General features: G+C 39.5%; 1 protein-coding gene across 4 annotated transcripts in view; it reads right to left on the reverse strand.

The window, feature by feature from the left end:
- MOCS1 (molybdenum cofactor synthesis 1) overlaps window positions 1–26,946 on the reverse strand; it is a 45,465-nt gene that overhangs the window by 16,542 nt on the left and 1,977 nt on the right. For all 4 annotated transcript variants that reach the window (XM_081940838.1, XM_081940837.1, XM_081940836.1 and 1 more), the window contains exons 2-8: window positions 20,495–20,624; window positions 19,774–19,941; window positions 17,069–17,233; window positions 6,663–6,724; window positions 5,599–5,710; window positions 4,146–4,261; window positions 583–693 (exon numbers count right to left, since the gene is read on the reverse strand). In XM_081940838.1, the coding sequence (XP_081796964.1) occupies window positions 583–693; window positions 4,146–4,261; window positions 5,599–5,710; window positions 6,663–6,724; window positions 17,069–17,233; window positions 19,774–19,941; window positions 20,495–20,624 (864 nt within the window). The remainder of the gene's footprint in view (window positions 1–582; window positions 694–4,145; window positions 4,262–5,598; window positions 5,711–6,662; window positions 6,725–17,068; window positions 17,234–19,773; window positions 19,942–20,494; window positions 20,625–26,946) is intronic.

Below are 26,946 nucleotides of genomic sequence, written 5' to 3' on the forward strand. Positions count from 1 at the left end.
GTTTGCTTCAAGTAATAAACAGGAATTGTTATATAATTTACTACGTCTGTTTAGAGAGTATTTATCCAAGATGGTTCAAACCAATGATGGTATTCAAATTCTTTTACTACCAGTTCTGTGGGCGTGGCTTGGTGGGAATGGCAGGGGAAGGATACTGTAAAATGTCCATTCCCTCTGCATCCCATGAAACGTTACTGCAAAATCCCCATTTCCAGATGGGACTCAGGAGGCAAAGAATAGATGGGGGCGAGGCCAGTCAGAGGTGATATTTACCGGTTCTCTGAACTACTCAAAATTTCCACTACCAGTTCTCCAGAACTGGTCAGAACTTACTGAATACCACCTCTGGTTTAAACCTGTTCTGAATACAATGCCCATTTTTAATCAGCTCCATCCATGTCAAATAAATAATCATATTTATCATTATCATTTACCAAGTTGTACCCCCTTGCTTAATATGGGAGTCTGAATTAAAGCATTCCAGAGAGATAGGTGTTAGCCTTTGTTTGAAACCATCAGTGAAGGCTTCCATTTCCTTGGATAATTGGTTCCATGATCAAACAGAGAAAGCAATAGAGTTACCTTCAAATTCCCATCAGCTGTGATCCTTAGTCGATTGCAGGATCCACAGAAATGCTCAGACATGGAAGTGATGAAGCTAACTTGCCCTTGAAAATGTGGAACCTTATATGCCTGTTAAAAGCCAAACATGGGAGCAAAATGGGAAAAAAGGCGAATGAAGTTAATAATATCGTTTGTACTTCATTCCTAAAATTTCTTCTAGTTTGTGAAAGGAGAAGTTAGGGATACAAAAATGTTTTGAAATCAAACTTTGTCAAATTCAAAACACCTTGCCTCCAGCAGAAAACAGCTGTCTCCAATGTGAAATGTATTTATTAAATGCATTAATTAAATTTATAGGCTGCCTGACTCCATCATGACTCTGGGAAACATATAAGTATACACTGAAAACAATAAACTGCAAACATCTACAAAAAGCAGATGTCCAGAAAAATAACTCCAATCCTGGCACGCTAATTATCACTATAAGATGTTTGTCATTCACTCTAGCTCAGATCCTGGGGAAAGAGTCCGATTTTAAAGGTTCATCTGAATAAGGTCAGAGTGGGACTAAACAAATTTCTGAGGGGGATATAATTCTAGATGGTGGATGCTGTGATAAAGAAGGCCCACTTCCGGATCCCCTCAGGCAAAATTATTTAGTCAGTGGGAACATACCCAGAACATACCAAATATGCTGGAATGTATAGGATAGGCAGACTGGATCTAAGTACACACACAAAAAAGAAAGATAACTACTAGAAACTACCACCCCAAATCCCTACCGATGGCCACAAAGAATATTATGGTTGACAGTACTTTTGAACATGCTAAGATATCAAAGAGAACCATGACAGCTGCACCATTCCTGTCCCAGCTCTGCCAGAAATTAGAGAGAAGTGTGAACCATGCCATCTCAATATTATGTCCCAGTATAAAACCAAGCATAAAAGACTCTAGATAACCTGTATTTTCCATGTTATGCATTTCCAGCTTGTTCTCTGAAGCTACAGCATGACCACGTTTTCAACAATCTTCCCCAAGAAGTGAAAGTTGGCGAGAGGATAAAAATTGTCCAATACTGTCCACTTCAGCAAAGTCGACTTCTTGGGGAGGGAGTGAAGCATCTCTCCCTCCAAGACAAGCTGAACCACCCACTCTTTCAGCAAAACAAATATTATTGCACAGACTCAACCACACAGCATCCCCCAAGTGGTTTTCACCACCCAAGGAGTGATTCCCCCCCCCCAATTGTTTTAGTGGATTTGAGGATCCTCAGCAGTTACTGGCTGAAAAGCATTCCAGGTAACTCTACAAGACTTTGCCTTTGTCAAAGCTATAGGATCTGGACAATTGGAAGACAATCCCAAGCAAGTCTGTGCAGGTCATCTACCAGATGAAGCTCTCCAGATTACCCTGTAACTTCATCTCTACCTGGCTAGGAACAAGTCTCCTTTAAAAAAAAAATCTCTGAACAGCTATCTGCAGCTGAGATAAAATGCCAACCTTATCACCATGATGCAATCTCTAATATGTATTTTTACTCATGTTCCGTTGGATTCATTTATTGTCTTCTTTCCAACTGCGATTTTAGTATCTCTTCTGACATTTAATCTTCTCAGAGAACCAAGGAGTTCCCTAGGATTGACTCCCAGTAAGAAGCCATACAGGAACAATCCAATCCAACTCCTTTGACAGAAAGGAAGTGGTCAATTGCTCCATCAACCCATCCATCAGATCTTTAGGAAAAGACCTCAATCTCCTCCTGAAATCCTATAGGCTGGACTAATTTAATAACTGTATTCACCTGTGGCATCCAAGGGTAACCTCAGCATGCCTAAACTCAATCAGAGATTAATGGAATGGGCCAATTCTGAGTTTTATAGAAGCATCTTAGGCTCAACCCATTTTATACTCAAAATAGCTGTTTCACCCTTGAAAATGGTGTCTCAGATTAAGTATAGTTCAAATTCTACTAATTTTTCACACTCCTAATAGAATTAGATAGGTTATGAGGAAAATTTAGGACACTGACAAGAAATTCTGTAAATGCTTTTACAGAATGAAATGTTACTATGAGGTTAAAAGTCACCAGTAAAAATATTCATGTATCAATACTATGCTGGTAATCAATTATTGAATTTGGGATTATATTATTCCTTCAATATGTATATATATTATCTTTATGATAAAGAGCAGACACTAGCATTGTAAGGATTCTTATCTTCTTACCAACAATTTCCTGTTAAAGTTATTTCTACAGAGGTCTTAAATGCTAGATGGAAAAATCCATGACAACATTTTAATGATATGTGTTTAGATGAAGGCTATTTTAAAATTCTTACGTGCTGCATACTTCTGTTAGAAACATTATGCAAATCATGTACAAATCACATGTATTATGGAACACATTTATATTATAAACACAACAGTAGTTGTCATGGATATAACTGCAAAATGACCAAAATTCCCAGACACAATACCTCATGCATAGTCTACATAAAAAGCAAGCACAGAATATTTTATGTATAGTAGATAATACCAGAAATTTATCACAAGACAATTAGGAAGGTAATGGTACATAAATGTACTCTAAAAACTGAGGAAATACTTAAATAACTACAGTTTAGAAAGCATTATTTCTAGTTAGAAAGTCTTCTCTCTCTCTCTCTCTCTCTCTCTCTCTCTCTCTCTCTCTCTCTCTCACACACACACACACACACACACACTACAGTGTACAAATCATTATTTCTAGTCAGAAATAGTCCTCTCTCTCTCTCTCTCACACACACACACACACACACACACCCATCTTTAAACTACTGCAGCACACATGAGCTACTCTTGAAAAGTATTTGGATGTTGCACCTGTCAAGGAAGGCAGCCACACAAACAATTCTTGAGGCCCCCTAGGGTGGCCCATATAACACTGCTGTTAGGCAAGTTGCACTGGTTGCCACATGGGGTCCCGTGAACCCCATTGATCACGTATGTGTGCATGCTAAGGACCACATTGGCTAAGGAATTTGTCCCCCCGGGTCTAGGAAAAGAGCCTTTTCTACCATAGCTCCAGCCATCTGGAACATTGTACCCCTCCAGGCGAGATCTGCACCGATAATCCTCTTGGCATTCTGCAGGGTGCTTTAAAATTAGCTCTCCCAATTCACTTGAGACCCCAATGTGAGCATGTCATATGGCTATGGCTAATGGACTGACAGATGATCTTACCTCAAACCTATTTTAACTTGCTCCCTTTAACTCCTTTTAGCTATCTTTTTAATATTAATACTAATTATCTTAATACTTTAATGCTTTATATTGTTTTTATTTTCTAGTAAACTCCCTAAAGTCATTTTAGGTGAGATGGATGACATATAAGTTTAAAAATTACATGATAAATAGCCAACCGAGCCAATACCACGAGTAGCATAATTGTCAAAAGTAGACCATATATGTCTGTTCTAGCAGGACTATAGAATTTGCATCATGTCTCTTCCTCCCTCATAGCTAACCAAATTAGCACTGAAGTAGCAGACCAAGAAGCTCTCTCTGATTATTGATCCTCTGATCATGCTAATATTCACCTTGGCAGTGCTAGAAGCTTCTTCACAGGGCAACTTTTTCAAATCTGGCCATTTCTGTTTAATTGTATCCAGCATTTCTTTGTAGCTCACCATTTTCTTGAAGTTCCACTTGTTGCCTAGAGGAAGAAGGAAACAAACATTATTGATCAAATAAGCTTACTGTGGGAGGGATTTTATAATACAAAAGGCATGTTTTTAACTATAGCACATTGTCATCTGAGGTAACAGAGTGCTATGTGATTAGACAATACTTACGATGCAATGATAGGCAGTTAAAAACAGTGGTAGCAGTGGAAGGAGCAGAAGTCTGTGAAAATCCCATTTCAGTGTAATTTCTTATGTTTTTTTATATGGTAAAAATAATAGTATTATTATTATTTAGTATTATTAGTAAAACTTAATTTATAAATGTAGGAATACGTGGAATACATTTGTTGTGTTTTGCTGCCATGAAACTGATTGGAGACATACAACATCAATAATAAAAAAAATACCAGCAATGCCAATACGTTGGGGTTATACCTTTCCAAAGAGATTCCCCTATAGCAGTGATGGCGAACCTATGGCACGCGTGCCACAAGTGGCAAGCGGAGCCATTTGTCAGGGCACGCAAAGCGCTGCCCTGTCAGCTGGCCAGCGCACATGTGCGCGCTGGCCAGCTGAGTTCACCTTTTTAAAAGCTATTTTTCGCCTTCCCCAGGCTCTAGAGACTTTATAGGTGCCTGGGGAGGACGAAAAGAGCCTCCCCCGCCCCCCGGAGGCTTCAGGGACCGTCCCTGAAGCCTTCGGAACGCTTAAAACCACTCTCCGAGCAAACCGGAAGTGACTTCCGGGTTGCTCGGACGGTGGTTTTAAGCGTTCCGAAGGCTTCAGGGACCGTCCGAGGCTTCCCTGATGCCTTCAGAGCGCTTAAAAAGACCCTCCGAGCAACCCGGAAGTCACTTCCGGGTTGCTCGGAGGGTGGTTTTAAGCGCTCCGAAGGCTTCAGGGACCGTCCGAGGCTTCCCTGATGCCTTCGGAGCGCTTAAAACCACCCTCCGAGCAACCCAGAAGTCACTTCCGGTTTGCTTGGAGGGTGGTTTTAAGCGCTCCGAAGGCTTCAGGGATGGTCCCTGAAGCTTCTGGGGGGGTCAGGGGAGGCTCTTTTCGCCCTCCCCAGGCTCCTATAAAGCCCCTGGAGCCTGGGGAGGCCGAAAAAAGCATGTAAAAATTGGGGGGTCACGCGTTGTGCGCGCATGCGCACTGGGGGATTCGCGCGTTGCATTATGAGTGCGGCACACCTGCACTCAACCCCCCTGCGCTCCCCCCACTTGTGGCACGCGAGCCAAAAAAGGTTCGCATCACTGCCCTATAGGCCACAGGTGAAGACACCTGTAAATTGATATTCCAGGAATGGGAATCTGCCACTCCCTTTACTCAGTCTCTGAAGCCATTTGTAATCTCAAGAACTCACCATCAAAAGGCATGTATTCTATAAAGCGCACATCCAGCGGCTGCTTTTCTGTAAAAGAAACAAAATCCAGCAGCTCATCTTCGTTGAGTCCTCTCATAATCACACAGTTCACCTAAAAGAAAAAGTGAGTGAATGAGTACAGGAAATGACCCAAGGCCATTGTGGACAACAGCACAAGCCCATGTAGCAATAGCACTTAGACCTATATCCCGCTTTACAGTGCTTTACAGCCCTCTCTAAGCAGTTGACAGAGTCAGCATATTGCCCTCAAAAACCTGGGTCCCCATTTTTCCGACTTTGGAAGGATGGAAGGCTGAGTCAACCTTGACCTGGTGAGATTTGAACTGCCAATTTCTGGATAGCTGGCAGTCAGCAGTAGCCTGCAATACTGCATTCTAAGCACTGCACCACTATGGCTCAGTAGAGAGTAGATAATGTGTTCTCTATTAAACCCCCCCCCCCATTTATTTATATATTTTTCATTTACATACAATAAGTGCTTAGCAAAGAGCATACTATCTGATTCAGTTGCTTACATGGTAATACTTTTTAAAATCCTAATTTCTTACTCTGTTATCCAACCATTGATAAAACAAGTCTCGTGTTCTCTATTATTGAACAGAAAATTATCCCTATCTTTCCTTTATGGGATTTTTAAAAATAACTAAAGAAAAATGTGTATTGGGGAGTTACTTCTGAAACTAGCTATTGGGATTAAGGCATTACAGCATCCTTCCTAATTTGAGAATTTCCAAATGCCTTGGATAATAGGTCATTTCCCATAACTCCTAATCAGCAGAACCTCTAGTCTTCACCATTTTTAGTTTGGAATGGTGAAATAAGAAACAAATAGGCAACAACACTGTGTTTATTTAAATAATAAATAATTGAAAGTAACATATGAGATGTGACATAACTATGCCAAAACTAAATTTGCACTATGGTAGCAAAATGATTAGAATGCAGTATTGCAGGCAAACTCTGCTCACAGCCTGAAATTTGTACTTTTGGGTAATAAAATGAATACCATGTAGTTCTAGATTACTAGTAAGGAATATTCTCACCTTAACAGGATTATAGCCAAGATCAAGAGCTTTGTGAATTCCTTCCATTACTTTATGGAATCCTAAAACATCAGAATGCAATTATTTAAAAAAAGTTGAGCAAAATGTTTTATAAATACACATAAACTGAATCCACAATACTAATATATAAATTTATAAAATTTACAATAAATTTATACATTTATTTTTGCATTCTTTTAAACATTAATTCATGACTCTCAAACACATTTGAGTAAAAGCTTCCTCTTGCTATGTAAAACAAATGAAATATAATAACACAGTGTGCTTTTGGAACAATTCTAAACACTTTTCTGTAAGAGTAGTCACAATGGGCTTTATATATGCATAACATTATGCTGATTGTGTTTTCAAATGTAGAGAGAAATCCAAATCAAGACTTTTCACAAATTTTCACCATCCCCCTAATCATGTTGATATAAGAAAAGTTTATTCAAGAGGAATATAAAGTACTTTATGTAATCCCCAAATATTTGGAAAAGAAAAATACATTGTTATTTCATGAAAGAAGAGGAGTGGGATGGGCAGTCATGAGGATTAAATAACATGGACTACCATAATTGTTTGATGTCAAAACGTGTTTGTTATTTCTCTATCCTGCTACTCCGAAAACCTCTGACTTCAGTTGCAAAGGTTTACTCAAATAAAATAAGCTTGCAGACTAAACATGACATCGGGGAGCATAACATACAGTGAGAACACTGGAGTTACTGTATTCAGGAATATGTTCTGCTTGCAGAAAGGCCTGGAAGGAAATCAAAAAGAAGAGAACTTCCGTGCAACTTAAAGGAATATCGGGCAATCAAGGAAACACTAGCCAAAAAGAAGCATCAATATTTTTTTAGGATAAATGCATCAGGCAAATATGAAGCCTTTTTACTAGTGATTTAAATCATGATCTAAATCGACTTGATTTAAATCAAATCCACGCTGTCAGACACCAATGTGATGTTTCTATAATGGCAATATATAGGCAACATGAAACCTGTCTACTTTAGATTTGCCTGCCCCAAGCAGTATCTGTCCATCTAATTGCCTACCCTGAGAAGGAATCATCCTCAAAAGGTGAACCCAGGCCCTCTCTGGTCCTCCCTTCTCCTATGGAACAGAATTCCCCTTGAAGATAGAGTGGCTCAAAACTTTTTGGAATTTAGGAATGATATAAAGAAAGCCTGTAGGAATTCAAACGGAAATGACATCCTGCACATGGCAACCATTTCAGTCATGAATTAGGTTGTTGATCATAAATATTGTTGCATGTTGTGTTAAACTTTGTTACAAAAGTGGAGTATTTGGTTGGTTAAAGTTGGTTATGACTGAATTGGCCAGAAGCCTTAAGGTAAGGTAAAGGTTCCCCTCGCGCATACATGCTAGCCGTTCCCGACTCTAGGTGGCAATGCTCATCTCCTTTTCTATGCCAAAAGCCAGCACTGTCTGATGACAATTCCCATGGTCATGTGGCCAGCATGACTAAATGCCAGAGCCACACGGAACGCTGTTACCTACCCATCAAAGGTGGTCATTTTTCTACTTGCATTTTTACATGCTTTCAAACTGCTAGGTTGGCAGAAGCTGGGACAAGTAACGGGAGCTCATAGCGCTAGGGATTCAAATCGCCGAACTGCCGACCTTTCTGATCAACAAGCTCGGAGTCTTAGATACTGAGCCACCATGTCCCCCCAGAAATCTTAGCAATAAATAAAGTTTTCTAGTGTCCTTGAGTCTAGGATGGCACAAACATTTGAGAAATAAATATGCAAGGGATGCATGTATTTTAAAACTGCTGTTCTGGAAGTAGCCACTAATGGATTTATTTATTTTTTACTTTCATTAATTTATTTAATTCTATTTTTAAGTCCATGATCATCGTTTTATTGAGTGAGTGCTGGGCCTGCTAGAACAACTAATACTTTGGTGTCAACTTATTTAATACTTTCTCATTTTACAGGAGTGGATCTAATTCCTCGACTAGCAACAATGAACAGTCCGAAACATTAGTTACACTTCCCCAGGCATCACTATGAACTGACTGCATCATGGTGGAGGTGCAGATGATCTTGCTGAATTCATCCAAACTTTTATCTCCCTGCAATAAAATTTTCTAAAATTTGATATATGATTAAAAAATATTCAAATATTCAAGCACACAAGGATAAGGTTCCTCTGTGTATTCAGAGATTCCCCTATGTAGCACAATCCATATTTAGAAACAATTAAATGTAACACAGAGGGAAATGTGCAAAAACATCTTGAGCTGATTAAAGTCACTTTTATTGGCTGTTTTTCCCTACTATGCCTCCATTAGTTTTAACTGACAGTGTATCACCATCTAGTGGCTCCATATGGGCATTTCCCCTACAAGGAACAGATTGCAGCCATTCCAAACAAATTAACATGGTTTCAAATGCATGCTTTCAATTTTGGAATCCATATAAGTGATTCTGCTAAGCAATATTTATCTTGTCTCTGTGCTGTCTGCTACCACCACCCCTAAGATTGTTAGTAAAATAGCAAAGGATGCTTTCGCAAAGAGAAACATGCAACATTTGAAAACATTTGAAACTTGTACTTGGAAACGGCATGTAACTCTCAGTTAATTATCTTCCACATACACTGTACGCACTACGCATATTAATTCACAACTAATTATTCCAGACCCATCTCCATTCCCATCCTTTGGCAGCATCATTTGTACTCTTACAAAAGTGGGAGAAAAGGCATTTCCCAGCATTTTATATCAGCATAACTGAATCTGATTACTGTTCAATGAGACAGATGGTTTGCCACTATTAGTAGGGGCAACATGTTTTCTCCCATAAAAGGAGGAGGAGGAGGAGCCTTCCCTGCCACTATATGCTTTGACAATATTGCTGTCTGCAGCTCTTCTTTCGCATTGGAAACTAAGTCTAAAGTGAAGTAGCTGGTGACCTGTCTCACTGTTTGAATTTCTTCAAGGCCCTGAAATGTGATTTGATGGGAAATAACTTGGAGATTGAAAGACATTTTCTGTGGCTGGACTGGGAAATAATCCAAATACAACACGCTACGCTATGCTACGATACGACACAACTCCAGTACAAGCAAAACAAACAAACAAACCAACAGGCAATATCAAAAGGTTCCTTAGTGGTGCTAAGAAAATGCTATGGATGAAAACATGAGGAATTGAAGGAATTTGCTTTTTTTCTTTTACTTTTAAAAGTTCTACATTCAAAAATAAATTTGAAGGCATGGAGGGAGAGAGGGACCTGCATAATTGGTAACATCAATTTCTCAGAATGATACATGCTGGGATATAAGAAATCAAGAATGTATTAATGAGAAAACTATTTTTCTTTTTAAAGTGTACCCTTTTTCTTATTTATTTGCCATACGAAATCTCTGTTCATGATCTCATGGCACGTTGAAGCTGTTGAAATTTCTAGTCTCCCAAGGCAATTTGTGTCTTAAGACACATTAAGTCATTTATATGTAGGGCTGCATTTTATATATCAGTTTCTCTGTAGCTTTTAATGGAAATGTTTACAAATTATGAAGTCAACCCACCCTGTAAATCACAACCACCACCAATAATTCAGTTTAATCTTTGAATGCCTTATGTATGGAATATCTTTATTTAATAGGTGCACTAATAGCAAATAGCACTTCAGACTTATATACCACTTCACAGTGCTTTATAACTGGCTCGGTTTACAGCGGTTTATAAACCAGCATATTGTCCCCAACAATCTGGGTCCTCATTTTACCAACTTTGGAAGGAAGGAAGGCTGAGTCAACCTTGAGCTAGTGAGACTCGAACTACTGAACTGCTGGCAGCCAGCAGTCAGCAGCCTGAAATACTGCATTCTAACCACTGCACCACTCATTATTTAAAGTAAAGCTACTTTTGGGTTCTTCATTTTTCTATAAAACTGTATCAGTATAGATTATTCTAATGCACTGAAATTCTGATGATCTTATGGACTTTCTCAAATTTGCTCATTCTTAAAATTAAAGAACTGAAACTGTAAAAGCAGCATCCCCAAACCAAAGCAATGTTTGTTTCTAAAATGTACACCTTTAATATTAACAAGAAGTGAAACACAAGAGTTCCACACAATCTGAATCTACCTGAATTTATTTCGCTGTGAATTGAAATTTGTTTATGTGACTGAGGAAAGATTTCAAAGTAGTATAATGTATTTTCAAGAATAATGTAGCTGCCTCAAATAACCAATTTCGGCTAAGTAAATCACCTTAATATCTAAATATATGGCTTTTCCACAAGTTTTTTTTAAATTAGTTATCTACAATAACTAATTTCAAAATTAGAATTTAAAAGTAAACAAGACATGTTATTTAATCTTAATGTCTAATAATAAATCCCTACCTGATATTCAATTATGGAATTTTATTAGATTCTAGTACTAGATTTATTTGAGTTCCAAGTTGAAAACAATTCTCAAGCTACTGAAATTTCAGCAAGAGCTGTCTGGACTATTAACAGTTCATCTAATAAAGTTTTAAGTTCAGATACTTTCACTTGTGCAGTGGAGCATACCTATAGACTGTAAAGATTAAAATGGAAAATTCAAGTACACTGTTCAGACCAGGCAGATCTACTGTAAAAATGGGCAAGAACCTGGGAAAAGAATAACCAGTAACAGTAACAATATAGGTTTATTGATCAATCTGGCTTAAAATTTGAAACAGTTCTTGATGTTCCTTATTAATTTCATCTAACATGACAATATTTTCTCTATCAGCATATCACTGTGGTGATACATCTGTATTTCTTGGGGTATCTATAGAAGCATATATGTTAATGCAGTTCAATATTTATACTTATTATTTTAATGAAATTATGGAAGTATAAATCCTATACATTCTGAGGAACTCTAGATTTCTAATCTGTTTTAGACAGCACTGCCAAATTTTTAATTATAGTTCATTTAATTATTGTTTATTAACAGAAAGCCAAATGCTTTCTTTTATGAGTGAATTAGGTCATTATATTCAGTGCTATTGTTACAAAAAGTAAAGTCATTTATCTTTTAAAGGATAGTTACAGTTTAACATTGGTCATAATCAGTAATAGTTGATATAAATCTGTTATGGATTGCACCTGTAGAGGCTAAACCAATTTTGTAGTATACATAATGCACAATGAGAATAAAGGCTTGTGAGAAGAGGAAAACTGGGGTTTGATTATACCGTATTTTCGGAGTATAAGACGCACCGGAGTAAAAGACGCACCAAGGTTTTGAAGAGGCATTTTTTTTAAAAAAAGTAGGTAGGTAGAGGGAGGGAGGGAGGGAGATAGAAATACAGTAGGTAGCTAGGGAGGGAGAGAGAGAGAGTAATTAGGTAGTTAAGTAGGTAGATAAAGGGAGAGAGAGAAAGAGAGAGAGAGAGAGAGAAATACAGTAAGTCGGCAGGTAGGGAGAGAGAGTGAGAGCGTAGGCAGGTTGGTTGGTAGGTAGAGGGATAGAGAGAGAGAAATAGAAAGAGATAGATAGATAGATAAATACAGTAGATAGGTAGGGAGAGAGAGAGAGTAGGTAGGTAAGTAGGTAGATAGAGGGATAGAGAGAGAAATATAGTAGGTAGGGAGGGAGAGCGAGTAGATAGGTAGGTAGATGTTTCCAGGTGTATTTATCCATGTGCTGGAGAAGGAAATCGCTGACAATCTGCAGCACCTAAGACTTTGTTTCTGCTGGCAAAGCACTTGATCAATGTAATTCTCATCAATCAGTTAAAGAGCTTTCCAAAAGGAAAAAAAAAAGTTTTTGCACTCTGCAAACCTCCCCAAAACGGCCCGTTTTGTGTGAAAACGGGCCCGTTTTTTGTCAAAAAAATTGCTTGCATAGCCTGCTGGGGGCTGGGAGGGGCAAAAATGGCCCGTTATTTGCTCATTTCTGCCCTCCCCAGCCCTCAGGAGCTCTCTGAAAGCCTCCATAAGGCTATGCATGACCATTTTGGTGAAGGGGGCGGGGCTTCAGGAGGCAAAAAAGGCTGTATTTGATGTATAAGACACACCCAGATTTTCAGCCTCTTTTTTGAAGAAAAAAGGTGTGTCTTATACTCTGAAAAATACGGTAGGTCTCAGAAGGATAATAGGCCCTAAAAAAGCTACATGGACCAAAGTTTTAGATAGAAAGATTTCCAAGTCTATCAGAACTATTTGTAATCTTGCTGAACTGTTGCTGTAAAATGTGATTTTGCCAAGTATGTAGTTTTGAGATATATTTGGAATCAGAATGTTGAAACTGCAAGAAATAGAACACTGAAAGGAACCGATGGATAGAGGTTTTGAGATGTACACAGATGTATGTGGAGACTGTATGTCAGTAAGAAAGAACTGAAACTATGGAATGCGTAGGTCAGTAAAAAAGAAGATATAAGTCATGTGGCTTGAGATGAGAATGGCATCCCTTGCCAAATAGCAGTCCTTGTAGGACTTGTTATCTGTCATTGGAACCCATTGCAATGGTTTAATAATGTAAGATTTGTTGGGCAATTGCATTGCTATGTTGGCCATTCATGTTTCAAATTGCTCATGAAATAAAAAACCTCTGATCTTAAAGGAAGATTTATTGTTTGTGGTTTCCCTTTGTTTTTTATTGGGATATTTTTACAACAGGCTATTATTATTATTAACAATAACAACAACAACAACAACAACAATAATAATAATGTGGTTAATCTTTAGTAAGATTCACAGCCTTTGGGGCTGGTTGGTAGCCTAATAGCTCGAGTCCTAACCAAGGACCTAGGAACTGTTAAGGTAACGTCGGAGGATATAAGTTGTTCCAAGTAGGGTGTTTTTTTTGTAGAGTCAGAATGTTCAAGTCAGGTAAATTTAGAATTTTCAAATAGCGAGGTAGCCCTTTAGGTATTGCTCCAAGGGCTCCAATTACAATTGGGACAACACATGAGTTCTTTTTCCACAGTTGTTCAACCTCAATTTGCAAGTCCTGGTATTTTGTGATTTTTTCCTGCTGTTTATCTTCAATTTGTGCATCACCAGGTATTGCTATGTCATACTTTTTTCTTTTCAATTATTGTTATGTCAGGTGTGTTGTAGGCCAAGTGCCTGACAGTCTGGATTCTGAAGTCCCACAAGATCTTGACTTCTCATTCTCTAAAACCTTCTCAACCTGATGGTCCCAGTGGTTTTTGCTGTACTCAAATGCAAACTTTTGGCACAATTTCCAGTGTATAATCTTAGCAACGCGGTCATGGCGTTGTAGTTAGTCAGTTTGTGAAATTTTGCTGCACCCGCTGATCAAGTGGTCAACTGTCTCATCTTTCTCATTACAGAGGCAACATTTGCTGTTGGTGGTAACATGTTGAATTTTTGCCTTCACACAGTTTGTGGCTAAGGCTTGTTCTTGAGCTGCCAAAATAAAGCCTTCTGTTTCTTTTTTCAGTACTCCTGATCTTAACCAGTTCCAAGTTAGTTTTTGGTCAGTTTTGCCTTCAATACTTTTTGAGTATTGGCCATGCAAAGCTTTGCTTTTCCAATTTTCTGCCTGCTTCTCAATTACTTCTTTCTTATATTCAGCTTTTAACATTTGTCTTCAAAAGGCCTTCTTTATTTACTTCCTTAATCATTGGTTCTTCACTTTTCTGGATGTAATCATTCAAGCTGTGTCTTTCTTCCACAGTCTGCTTTACTTGTAGGAGTCCTCGACCACCCTCTGCTCTTGGTAGATACAATTGGTCAACATCACTTTTAGGGTGCAAAGCATGATTCATTGTCATAAGCTTCCTTGTTTTTCTGTCCAAATTATCCAGCTTCATCTGGGTCCAGTCAATTATTCCTGCAGAGTATCGAATTACAGGTATAGTCCAGGTGTTTACGGCTTTTATGATGTTTCCTCCACTCAGATTGGACTTTAATATCTTGCGAATTTGTCGAATGTACTTGGCTGAGGTTAATTCCTTGACTTTATTATGCATTAAGTCAGAGGCCTCTAAAATCCTATCATTATTATTATTATTATTATTATTATTATTATTATTATTATTATTATTATTATTATTATTATTATTATTATTATTATTGCATCAACAGAATTGTATCACAGCGGCCAGTTGTTTCGCCGGATTTGGCATTGATTACTAGTCGGGCCCCACCCAGGGGCCTAGGACGTCGTAACGTATTTTCGTAATATGTGTGCGGATCCAAGCAGTGCAGCCTTTTGCATTTGACTGATGGTGATTTTGTCAATTTTTAACTGTTTTAAATGTAATTCCAGTGCTTTTGGAATAGCACCCAGTGTGCCGATTACCACTGGAATTACCACTGCTGGTTTGTGCCATAATCGTTGAATTTCAATTTTTAAGTCCTGGTATTTTGCGATTTTTTCATATTCCTTCTCGGCGACCCTGCTATCACCTGGTATTGCGATGTCTATGATTGTAACCTTATTTTTCTCAACCAGTGTGATGTCTGGTGTATTATGCGCCAGTATTTTATCCGTTTGTATGTGAAAATCCCACAAGATCTTGACCATCTGACCCTTGACGATTATTATTATTATTATTATTATTATTATTATTATTATTATTATTATTATTATTATTATTATTATTATGTATTCATCTGTTTTTTAATAATTCATCTGAATTGTGATGAGTTCCATTGCAGTGTATGTCCCTCTGAATCAATGTCGACTCCTGACAATTGTCTGGAAAGATTTTCATGGCAAAATTTCAGAATTCTTTGACATTGCCTGCTTCCTAGGGCTGAGAGTAGAGGTGGGTTGCTCCCGGTTTGACCCGTTTGGGCAAATCGGTAGTGGCAGTGGCGGGAGGTTCCGCCCCCCCCCCCCTGGACGCTTCTGCATATGCGCAGAAGTGTCACACGTGCACGTATGAGCGAACTGGTAGTAAAAATAATGAAAACCCACCAATGGCTGAGAGTGAATGACTGGCCCAAGCTCACCCAGCTGGCTTCAGGCCTAAAATGGAACTAGAATTCATGGTCTCCTGATTTTTAGCTTGATGCCTTAACCATTACACCAAACTGGCTCTCTATTATAATGGAGAGTAGTTAAACAAAAGTTAAACACTTTATACTTTTTTGACCATATAACAGAATAATTGGGTTAAATTTCTCTCAGAAATATTTTCTCTATCAGCATAGCACTGTAGTGATACATCTGTGTTCCTTGTGGTATTTATAGAAGCATATATGTTAATGCAGTTCAGTATTTATACTAATTATTTTAATGAGTGCTAAACCAACAGCTAGGACTACATTTGCTGATATTTCTTCTGATGCTTCTTTTAAAAAGGGAAATCCTGATAATAACGTTCTGAAATTTGGATTAGTGTGCAAAATATGTTACTGTGAGCTTAACCAAGAAGGTTATGAAAACAATGGAACATTCTCTTCATGTAAGTTATATTTTTTCTGCAATTACTGCTGTAAGGAACAAATAATGAGCAAAAATAAGTACAAGAGTTCTTGTCTTGAAGATAAAATTCTGATTTCAGGAATTATGTAAAAGTAAACTCTTTCTTCGCATTAAAATGTTTTACATTTTGAATGTATATCCAATGAAATTGCTTTATTTTAAAATATTTAAGGTTCTACTGCTGTTTTATATAGATTGTAATGTACATATTAAAAGTAAGTGGCAGTCTTATATTTTTGTCCAATATAATCCTCAGAGGAATTTTTCATGGAGGATATTGTGCAAATTCATTAATTTTTTTAGGCTGCATGAAATCATGGCATTTAAGAAGTAGCGTTCTATACAGTGCTGCTGAGAAATAAATGTGTATATTCCACAAGTAGCTGAAAATGGCAAAAGATGTAGCTGTTTTAAAGAGTTGCAGATAGGTTCTGTGGTCATGTTCTTGTATACTTTTTCTTGAAATCCCGTTTCAGAATCAAATCAAATGTATGGCATAGCTTATTAAAAATATGTACATGCCAATATATTAAATTACAGATGATGCCATACAGCAGTGGTTCTCAACCTGTGGGTTGGGACCCCCTTGGGGGTCGAACGACCCTTTCACAGGGGTCACCTAAGACCATCGAAAAATACATATTTTTGATGGTCTTAGGAACCAAGGCACCAATTTTATGGTTGGGGGTCACCACAACATGAGGAACTGTATTAAAGGGTCGCGGCATTGGCAAGGTTGAGAACCACTGCCATACAGTAAAGAGTAACACCATTTTTAAGCAACATATATTCAAACTCAACATGCTGAGCAGTAATTTAAAAAATAAACTTGAAATTTGAGGTCAAATGATCAGGTATCTATTGACAATACATGTTCTCTGATTAGTTCTGAGCTCTTTACTCCCTGTTACATGGTAAATACCACACAGGGCACAGTAATAAAAACTATTAAACATGTTATTGTAGAAGATTTCAAAATACCTTTTCGACGGACAATGAATTCGAATTTAGCTGGTACCAAGGTGTCCAAGCTGATATTAATGGCATCCAGGCCAGCCTCTTTAAGCCGGGGTAACAATCTGGCTAAATTGATCCCATTAGTTGTGACAGAGATGGTTTTCAACCCTTCTAATTTGCGTAGCTGAGCTGAGAAAATACAGTGGTGACAAAAGAGAAAAAACAATAACATGCCACTTGCACACTGTAATTAAGTATAATAGCATAGGATTTGGAACATCATATTTGGGGCTTCCTATATGTGTTTATGGAAATCTGTATCCATTTCTCTAAATCTGGCGATCTGCAAATTTTTAGTTAAGAAACTCCTTAGTTTGCCCCATCACCCTTAATCAAGATGAAGGTATCAATATACTGTATATATTCACATATAAACCCATCTGTGAATAAGCCGGCTCTTTTTTAACAAAATACCGTGAAAAAAGTGGCACCTGGACCTATCAGGCCCAGACCAAGACCAACATAGAACAATCCAGCTACAGTTGAATATTTGTTTACACCATATAAGCCAGTGATGGTGAACCTTTTCGGCATCGAGTGCCCAAACTGGAATGCGTGTGTGCGAAGCCCTAGAAAGTCAGAGCACACCGGCCAGCTGGTCTTTGGGTTTCCTGCGCACACATGCACGCCAGCCAGCTGGTCTTCACATGTGCCAGAGCACAAGAAACCAGAAAACAAGGTGGCCCACATGTGCACAAGCCAGCTGGACTTCGAGTTTCAGGGGCTCCAGCACACGCAACGATCAGCTGACCAGCATGCATGCATGCACCAGAAACCAGAAGAGCAGCTGGCGACAGCATGCGTGCCCACACAGAGGGCTCTACATGCCACCTCTGGCACGCATGTCAGGTTTGCCATCATGGATATAGACAGAATCTTGCCTGTTTACAGCTATACTTCTCTACTGAAGTAGAAAGTTACAGAAATACCATAGGGAATTCCAGGGAATGGCTATCTTAAATCTCTTCTTCTTTCTATATACTGTGTTTCCCCGAAAATAAGACAGGGTTTTATTTTCTTTTTACATACAAAATATGGCTTGGGCCTTATTGTTGGCTGCCGGCAGAGCATACTCCCAGAGCGTACAACCATAGAGCATACGCCACTGCAGGAAAACTCGGTTTGGAAGCTGCCAAAAAAGACATGCTGGGATGGTGGCGGCTGCGGAGGTCTCTGGCTCTGCGGGGAGAGCTGGGCCGGGGCATCGTGAGGCTAGGAGGCGCATGAGCGGGAGGGGAAAAGCCGCTCGCATAACCCCCCCTCTCCAGCCATGCAGAGCACCTTTCACTGGCATTTCGAAGGCGCCAAGCTACAAGAGCTGGGCAGTGGCGAACAGGCGCTCATGTGGCTTGGCAATACCTCTAGGTCAGTGAATGGTGCTGTGCCTGGCTGAAAAGGGGGTTTGCCGGGTGGCTGCTTGTGAGCGTGGTCACTTCATGGCTGCTGTGCTGTGCTGCGCTGCTGCGACAGAGCAACCCAGCCGTTCACCCCTGAGGCTGTGCCCAACTCTTTGGGAACCTGCTCGCAAGAGAGCAGCCACCCGGCACCCCCCCCTTCAGTTGGGCACAGCGCCGCTCACCAACCTAGGGTATCCCGAAGGCGCCAAGCACCGTGATCACCTTTGCCCCCCTCCCCAGTTCCCGTGGCTTGGCACCTTTGGGATATTGCTAGGTTGGTGAGTGGCGAGTGCCTGGCCAGAGGTGGGGGGTTGTCCAGGGGGCTTATTTCCGGGGGAGTGCTTGCATTTTTGCCCACCAGAAAAATGTGGCAAGGCCTTAGTTTCAGGACAGGTCATATTTTTGGGGAAACACGATAGCTCCTCGCTGTGTTATCTTTTGTCTTTGGAATGTGCTTCCTCCTTTCCAAGGAAGTAGTTTTTCACTGTAGTTCATCACATGACTTGCATTTTTAATGGTATTTTGGTTTTAAAAAAGAGGGTCTTTCTATCTGCCAGTATATGTTGGAACTCTTTATGGTATATAATAGCTGTGATGGCACAGTGGTTAGAGACTAACAGTGCCCACAGCACTAGCACAAGGTTGAATCAGCCTTCCATCCTTCCCAGGTCAGTAAAATGAGGGTCCAACATTCTGACTCAACTGTTTATAGAGTGCAAAAAGAATTATGGAGCAGTATATAAGTCTAAGATGGATAGATAAGACCATCTACGGATAATCGGAACCTGATTTTTAGGTTCATTCAATTATTGGCTTATCCACAAGTATATATGGTATTCTAGAGATCACAAGATGCACATTGATATTAGATATCAAGTATTTTTGTACAGCAGAGCAAACTTAAGATCTGCTTTCTCAATTCTTAAAGTATTACCTGTAACAGTCTCCCATAGTGAGACATAAAGTCAATCAATCAATCGTGATCAGAGGCCAGGATTGTGACATGTAGCAATAGTTATATACCACTTCACAGTGCTTTAAAGCCCTCTCTAAACAGTTTACAGAGTCAGGATATTGCCACCCCTCCCCAACAGTCTGGGTCCTTATTTTACTCAACTTGGAAAAATGGAAGGCTGAGTCAACCTTGAGCCGATGGGAATTGAACTGCCAAACTGCTCGCAGTCTGCAGTCAGCAGAATTAGCTGCAGTACTGCATTCTAACCACTGTGCCATCATGGCTCTTGATATCCATAGTATCCATAACAAGTGTACCTATGATGTCCACCACATCAGGCCGGATAAGAGGTTCTCCTCCGGTCAAACGGATCTTGTCCACACCTTCCTTCACAAAGAGGCCAGCAAGAGTGATGATTTCCTGGGTGCTCAACAATTCGGATTTGGGTGTTAGCTGAACTCCTTCCTCTGGCATACAATACTGACCTGAAACATGCAGTCAAGAGTTTTAAGAAATGCCTGTTTTCAAATTACTTAATAAGAAGCAAACTATTTCCAAAGAAGTTATAATATTTTACTTCCTCATTCTTTTTAATGTACTTTCCCTCCCATGATCTGTTAAAAAGAAAAACCACAGAGTGTAAATGAATGAAAAAATACCTACATATCACAATATACTACAGGCGGACACTTTATATGCTTGAGGTCTTGTATAGTCTTGAGATGTGAAGACTTCAGCTCTACAAGAATTCTACAGAAAGCATGGTCTTGCTGAGAATTCTGGCACCTTAGATTTAGCACTTTTGTAGGGCTCCCAGGTAGGAAACACTGCAGTAACTTTTATGAATTAGCAATTCACTTCATTAAATGCATCTGGTAAATTGGACTGCAGTTCCGTGATATTTATATCATAAAAATGACTCTTTAAGGTCTTGTTCTTGTTATTCATATATTTTTCTGCATTACATAACCAAAACATATGTACAGGAGGCAATTCCAAAAAGTGCCAATAACTTATATTCAGAGTAGAAATACTTACATCTGAGGTTGCATTTCTCAGTTATGGAGATTCTCAAATAGTTATGCTGGCGTCCAAAACTATCAGTAAGGAAATCAGAAAAAGGAGCAGCTTCGGATAAGAACCGTGTTCTTCTTGGGACTGCAATTGCCTGTGTTATAAATAAATAAATTTTTCACTTTTGAAATTTCATGACAAATGTGTTGATTCTCTCAAATGTAGGAATGGGAGGAAGGAAGGAATATAATTAAGTGAAGGCAAGGAACTCGGCCCGGAGTACCCAATATTTGCATGCTTCTTTACATTTTAAAAGCATGGCAATCTTATATGATAATACAGATACTGGTCATGAATCAGTACCAACATAAGAATTGACAGAGTGACGGTGGTCATGAATATATTCAATATAACTTTATTATCTGGGTACTAAAATTTAGGAGATATACCGTATTTTTCGCCCTATAAGACGCACTTTTTTACTCCAAAAAAGAGGGTGAAAATCTGGGTGCATCTTATAGGCCGAATGTAGCCACCTGGGCAGTGGTGGGTTTCTGCTGGTTGGTCAATGAACCCGGAAGCCCCGCCCCTGTCACTCACTCGCAAGTCCTTGGCGTTTTTTTGCATCGGGGCTTGCTGCAAGAGAGAGGGAGCAAAGACCTTTTCCGGATTGGTGGTGGTGGAGGTGCGGGCCCGTACTCACTAAAGCAAGTCCGGGGAAGTCCTTTGCGCCAGCTGAAAAAGGTCTTCACTCCCCCCCCCCTTGCAGCATGCCCCAATGCAAAAAATGGCGAGATCTCTTCTCAGAAATGTCTTCTCGGGCTGGCCGGATCTCTCTCCAGATCTTGCGGCTTTTCAGGGTTTTCTTTTTAAAAAACACCTGTCCGAACTATCTTGAAAACCTGTAATGTTGCTTTGGGAGGGGGCAGGCAGCAGCATTTGCCCCTGCCGCCCTCCCTGGGCACCTGCAGCCTTGGAGCCTGCAGCTTTAAAACAAGCCTTTGCACAGCTGCCCGTCTTTCCCCTCCGAAAGCAACCTCGCAGGTTTCCAAGATAGTCTGCAGAGGCGTTTGGCACGAACTCCTCTCCTGTTCCTTCTTCTGCGGGAGGGGGGGGGCTGCCTTGCTTGTGTGTCTGTCTGTCTCTCACTCTCCCTCCCTCCCCCCCTCTCTCTCTGTGTTTCTCTCTCCTCCCTTCCTCTCTGTCTGTCACTCTGTGTGTACGTGTGTGTCTGTCTGTCACTCACTTAATCACTCACTCTGTGTGTGTGTGTGTGTGTGTGTGTGTGTGTGTGTGTGTCTCTCTCTGTGTCTCTGTCTGTCTGTTCCTCTCTCCGTCCCAACTGGAGAACAACCTTTTCTGTCCCCTTACCAGCCCATCCGGGAAGATGAGGAACGTGAGGGGGATCCCTCCCCCCCCGCGGATGAGCTCCGAACCAGCGGAGCCTCGTCCTTCTTTTTAAGCAGGCAGCTATCAGAGAGAAGAAGGCAGCGCAGCTTGTGCAGCAGCCGAATATCGCCTGCTTAAAGATCGCCTGCTTAAAGATGGACGAAGCTCCGCTGGTTCGGAGCCCATCCGCGGGGGGGGGGATCTCCCTCGCGTTCCTCATCTTCCCAGATGGGCTGGTAAGGGGACAGAAAAGGTTGTTCTCCAGTTGGGACGGAGAGAGGGACAGACAGACAGACACACACACACACACACAGAGACACACACACACAGAGTGAGTGATTGAGTGAGTGACAGACAGACAGACAGACACACACACACATGTACACACAGAGTGACAGACAGAGAGGAAGGGAGGAGAGAGAAACACACACACACACAGAGAGGGAGGGAGGGAGAGTGAGAGACAGACACACACATACAGAGTGACAGATGGAGGAGAGAGAGAGACAGAGATACAGAGACAGACAGTCAGACACACAGAAAGAATGACAGAGAGAGACAGAGAGGGGGGGAGGGAGAGAGAGACAAAGAGCTACACACACACACAGAGACAGACAGACAGACAGACAGACACACAGAGAAACAGAGAAAGAGAAAGGCAGAAAAAATAAAAAAAATAAAAAGAAAGTGGGAGAGAGAGATGAAAGAAACAAACAAACAAAGAAAACTTATGACCACAATTGAGCCCAAAATTGAGTGGCAATTGAGCCCAAAAATCTTTTTTTTCTAGATTTTCCTCCTTTAAAATTGGGTCTGTCTTATATTCCAGAGCGTCTTATAGGGCGAAAAATATGGTACCTGATAAAAACGCAGGAGAGGATCTTGTTGCCAATTGCTCCAATTCTTTGGAATGCCTTACCAAGTGTAATCAGAGTAGATCACTCTCTGTTCTCAGGGATTTTCTTTTTCAGGAAGAACCTTGTCTGCTGGAGTTATGGGATATTTCATATCTTTTTTACACTTAGTGATAATGTTAATGGAGAACACAGTAATGGACTTTGTTCCCTTATTTATTATCAAGATTATTATCAAGACCATGTGAACTATTAATACTTTGTAATTCCCTGGCCTGAAGGTTAAAATATACAAAGAATGGTTGCATACATTGAATATGTCTAGATTAGTGACATGGTAGCAGTGTTCCGATAGCTAAGGGGCTACCGCAAAGAAGAGGTGGTGAATCTATTCTCCAAAGTACCTGAAGGCAGGATAAGAAGCAATGGAGGGAAACTAATTAAGGAGCGAAGCAATCTAGAACTAAAGGAAATTTTCATGACAATTAATCAGTATAATATTTGCTTTCAAAAGTTGTGGGTGCTTCAACACTGAAGTTTTTAAAGAAAAGATTGGATAACCATTTGTCTAAAATGTTATAGGGTTTCCTGCTTGAGCGGGGGTGGGTGGGTGTTAGACTAGAAAACATCCAAGGTTCCTTCCAACTCTGCTATTCTGTTATTTGACAAATCAGTCTGGACAATTTTTGCTACTTCTCTACACAATGAGTTTCACTGTTATCAATAGAGTTTTCTCCTGTGCAAATTAAGCTTTTGGATTAAAATAAAATCCCATTTGCAATTTAACAGATATTCTGTTTCAATAAGTACCCTTCCCCATTTACTATATGCAAAAATATTTTGTGCTTCCTGGGAAGCTTCCTGGGTTTTAGTTCATTAGGTTTTCTTAAAGCTCCATTTCACTGTCCTGCCAAGTTACATCATGTCATCTGACTATGTGCAACAGAGAAAGATCAGTAGTATGATGTTATGCAAACATGCAACAATTGTTGAGAAATCAATTCTAACATTATTTACAAAAGAATGTTGTTTATCATGTATCAAGGGTCAAACAAAATACGGTACATCAGAAATAGAAGACACAGAAGATAAATGCTAACATTAAAACGTTCATACTGAAATGCTCATGTCAGAAGCATTTTGTTCTTACCCCACTAAAACCGTATTTTACAAACACAGAAGAGAAAGTCAGATATTTGGTCTATTGGCAACTATTACTGCAGCATTTTTCAAAAACAAATGTAAAAAGTGTGAGATAACCTTTATGTAATCTACTGGACTATTATCTGTTCTACACCACTGAGTAACTTCATCTTCTCACCAGCACTAAATGCATATGTGTGTTGGCGGGGAGGGGGGAGAAAGTAATTGTTTCGCTCTAAGGCAAAAGAATTAAACATACCTACAATATACAACTATTAATTCATGATGGATTCTAACAGGTGATATGAATAGGAATGTGTGTATTTATTATCTCTATCTTGTCTGTATTAGTTTTATAAACAATTCAAGGTGGCAAACATATCCAACACATCTTCCTATTTTTCCCACAACAACCACCCTGTGAGGTAAGTTGGGTTGAGAGTGTGTGATTTGCCCAAGATCACTCAGCTGGCTTTCATGGCTAAGGAGAGATTAGAATTTACAATCTCCCAGATTCAAGCCTGGTGCCTTGAAACACTAGACCAAACTGGCTCATGTATGGGGGGAGAGAGTAGGTTAAACTATTTAACTATACCAAACAGAACTCACTGGGGAAGAGCCTAATGCTGGGGAAAATTGAGGACAAAAGAAGAAGGGGATGACAGAGAATGAGGTGGCTGGATGGAATCACCGAAACAGTAGGCATGTGCTTAAATGGACTCCAAAGGATGGTAGAGGACAGGAAGGCCTGGAGGAAGTTGTCCATGGGGTCACGATGGGTCGGACACGACTTCACAACTAACAACAACATACCAAATGGAATCAGCCACCACTGGAATTCTTTGTTCAGGAGAAGCTGGGATCTTTAGAATAATATTCTACCCTGATACAGACCACTCCAATCAATATGAGATTTCATATGAGAATCACACCTCTGCCATCCCCTCCCCATCTCAACCCAAACCTTAGGAAGAATTTCCATCAAGATTTAAGTGCAGAATTTTTTCCTCCCGAATACAATTTTAAAGTTAATTCTCTTGATTTATAATTCAAGAAGATTTACAACAACTTCATTATTATGTAGATGAGTATTACAGTTATCTACCTCCTGAAAATCTTCTAGTCTCAGAAATCAATGTCAGGCAAGTAGCCATATTTGATGTTTGAATGGCATTCAGATTCTATACTCTTAAAAGCCGAGTAGGGCAGAACCAGGAAAAAACCCTAAATTTAACTTTAGTTCAAGAACTGTTAATTTGATTATCCTCATTTAACAATTGTTCTTTCTGTTGTATTAAAAAGCAAAATTCATTAGCAACTTTGGAAAAATTCTGTGGGTTGCTTAAGGCCCCCAAATCACTGCAAAACCAATAGTGGTCAGTCAGAGTCCTCAGACATAGGCAGGAAATTAAAGTATTTCTCACTCTCTGTTCTGCACTTGCGCCTTTAATCCATAGACCATGCTTGCGGCAGTTTTAGAGTTTGTATACTAATACATCTAGAGACCACAATTTCCCCCCAAAATGGTTTAACATTTCCAACTTACCTCCAAATAGACAATTATGTTTGTGAAATTTTGAGAATAGTCCCAGTTATAGGTGCAGTCTATTTTTCAAAGAAAAGGATGTTTCAAGGAACAAACCTGTCAGGCTTCATTATATTATATTGTATAGTGCCTTACTGACATAGTATTGATTTCACAAAGGATGAGCAAATGACCTGATATCTTTTCACACATGAATGCAATTTTTGTTACACGCAGGTCTGCTCTACTAGGAACTGCATTTAACATAACTCCTACTTAATTCAAGTCACTGGGGGAGCTAACAAAGTGTTTAAAGTTTCCCTTACATCTTTGCTGCCATCTAATGCTTTTCTGCATTTTTGGAACCCAAATATAGCCCTCATTCTCACAACCACCTAACTCAGAAATCAGCAAATCCACCTTATGGCTAAGCATGTTCTGAGAGACTATAATTAACTCTATTTTGATTTTCACATAGAATGCATGAATTCTTTTCTAAATAAGTTCTAGCCTCCCATCACAGCATTTCATGAGAATCATTTCATCAAACCTCAATTATACCTATGAAATTAATATTCCTCTACCAGAAATTCAAATTCAACTCATCTGATTTTCCACATTTTTCACATAAGTGTAAGAAAGTTACTCTGCATCAGATTGTAAATTTTTAACTTCAGCCATGCTAAATACTTAACTTGAATTTCCTCTAAATATCTCTCCACATCTTTAACTTTTAGTAGCACATGAAAGTATGTTAGTAGCTAAACTTTGAAAAGATGGGTCTGTCTAGTAACAAAGAACCACTGGTCCTATTTTTTTAAAAAATGTAACTATCTGCAGTTACATAATTATGATGATGATGATATTCATTCACTTGTGTCTGACTCTTGGTGAGTCTGTGGGCCAGGTCTTTCCACATCTGAAAAAATAACTTTACATACATTCCTCGCATTTACAACCTTTGCAAGTTTGTAAAGCAAAGGAAAGCTGAAGATCATAAGCACTGTCACCTTTCATTTATTGACTGCTTTGCTGAACTGAGTTATCAACCTCGATTATGGCCACTAAATGAGGACTAACTGTAATAGTAACAGAGTTGGAAGTAACCTTGGAGATGATCTATTCCTACCCCTGCTCATTCATAAGACTACTTATAGATCCGTTTTCTTTTATAAGAAATGAAGTGATAATGTCCAGTTACGGTATATGGAAAGCAGGCCTTCCATCTCCTCAACAGAATCTCCTGTTTGGATTGTTAATTTGTCTGAATGAAACAGTGAGCGTTTAAACTGAAACCTGGCGCTAGTTCTAGGGCCCCAGCCCTCTAAGGCTGCCTCAAAAGTGCAATGGGGAAACTACATTATAGTATTGGGTGGAACTGAAGCAAAAATAAAATAGTCCACATGTGGAACTAAGGTTACAATTGCTATACTCCTAGGCTTGAATGTAACACATATATATATATACTCCAGCAAGAAGGCCTCGCATATTGAAATATGTAGCTAAAGAATTTAAAACTATTACGTCTTTATTTTACCTTACAAAGTTGGTTTTATTTTATTTGG

This window comes from Natrix helvetica (assembly GCF_964273705.1).
Source record: "Natrix helvetica genome assembly, chromosome: 2".
In the NCBI taxonomy this organism is placed as follows: domain Eukaryota; kingdom Metazoa; phylum Chordata; class Lepidosauria; order Squamata; family Natricidae; genus Natrix; species Natrix helvetica.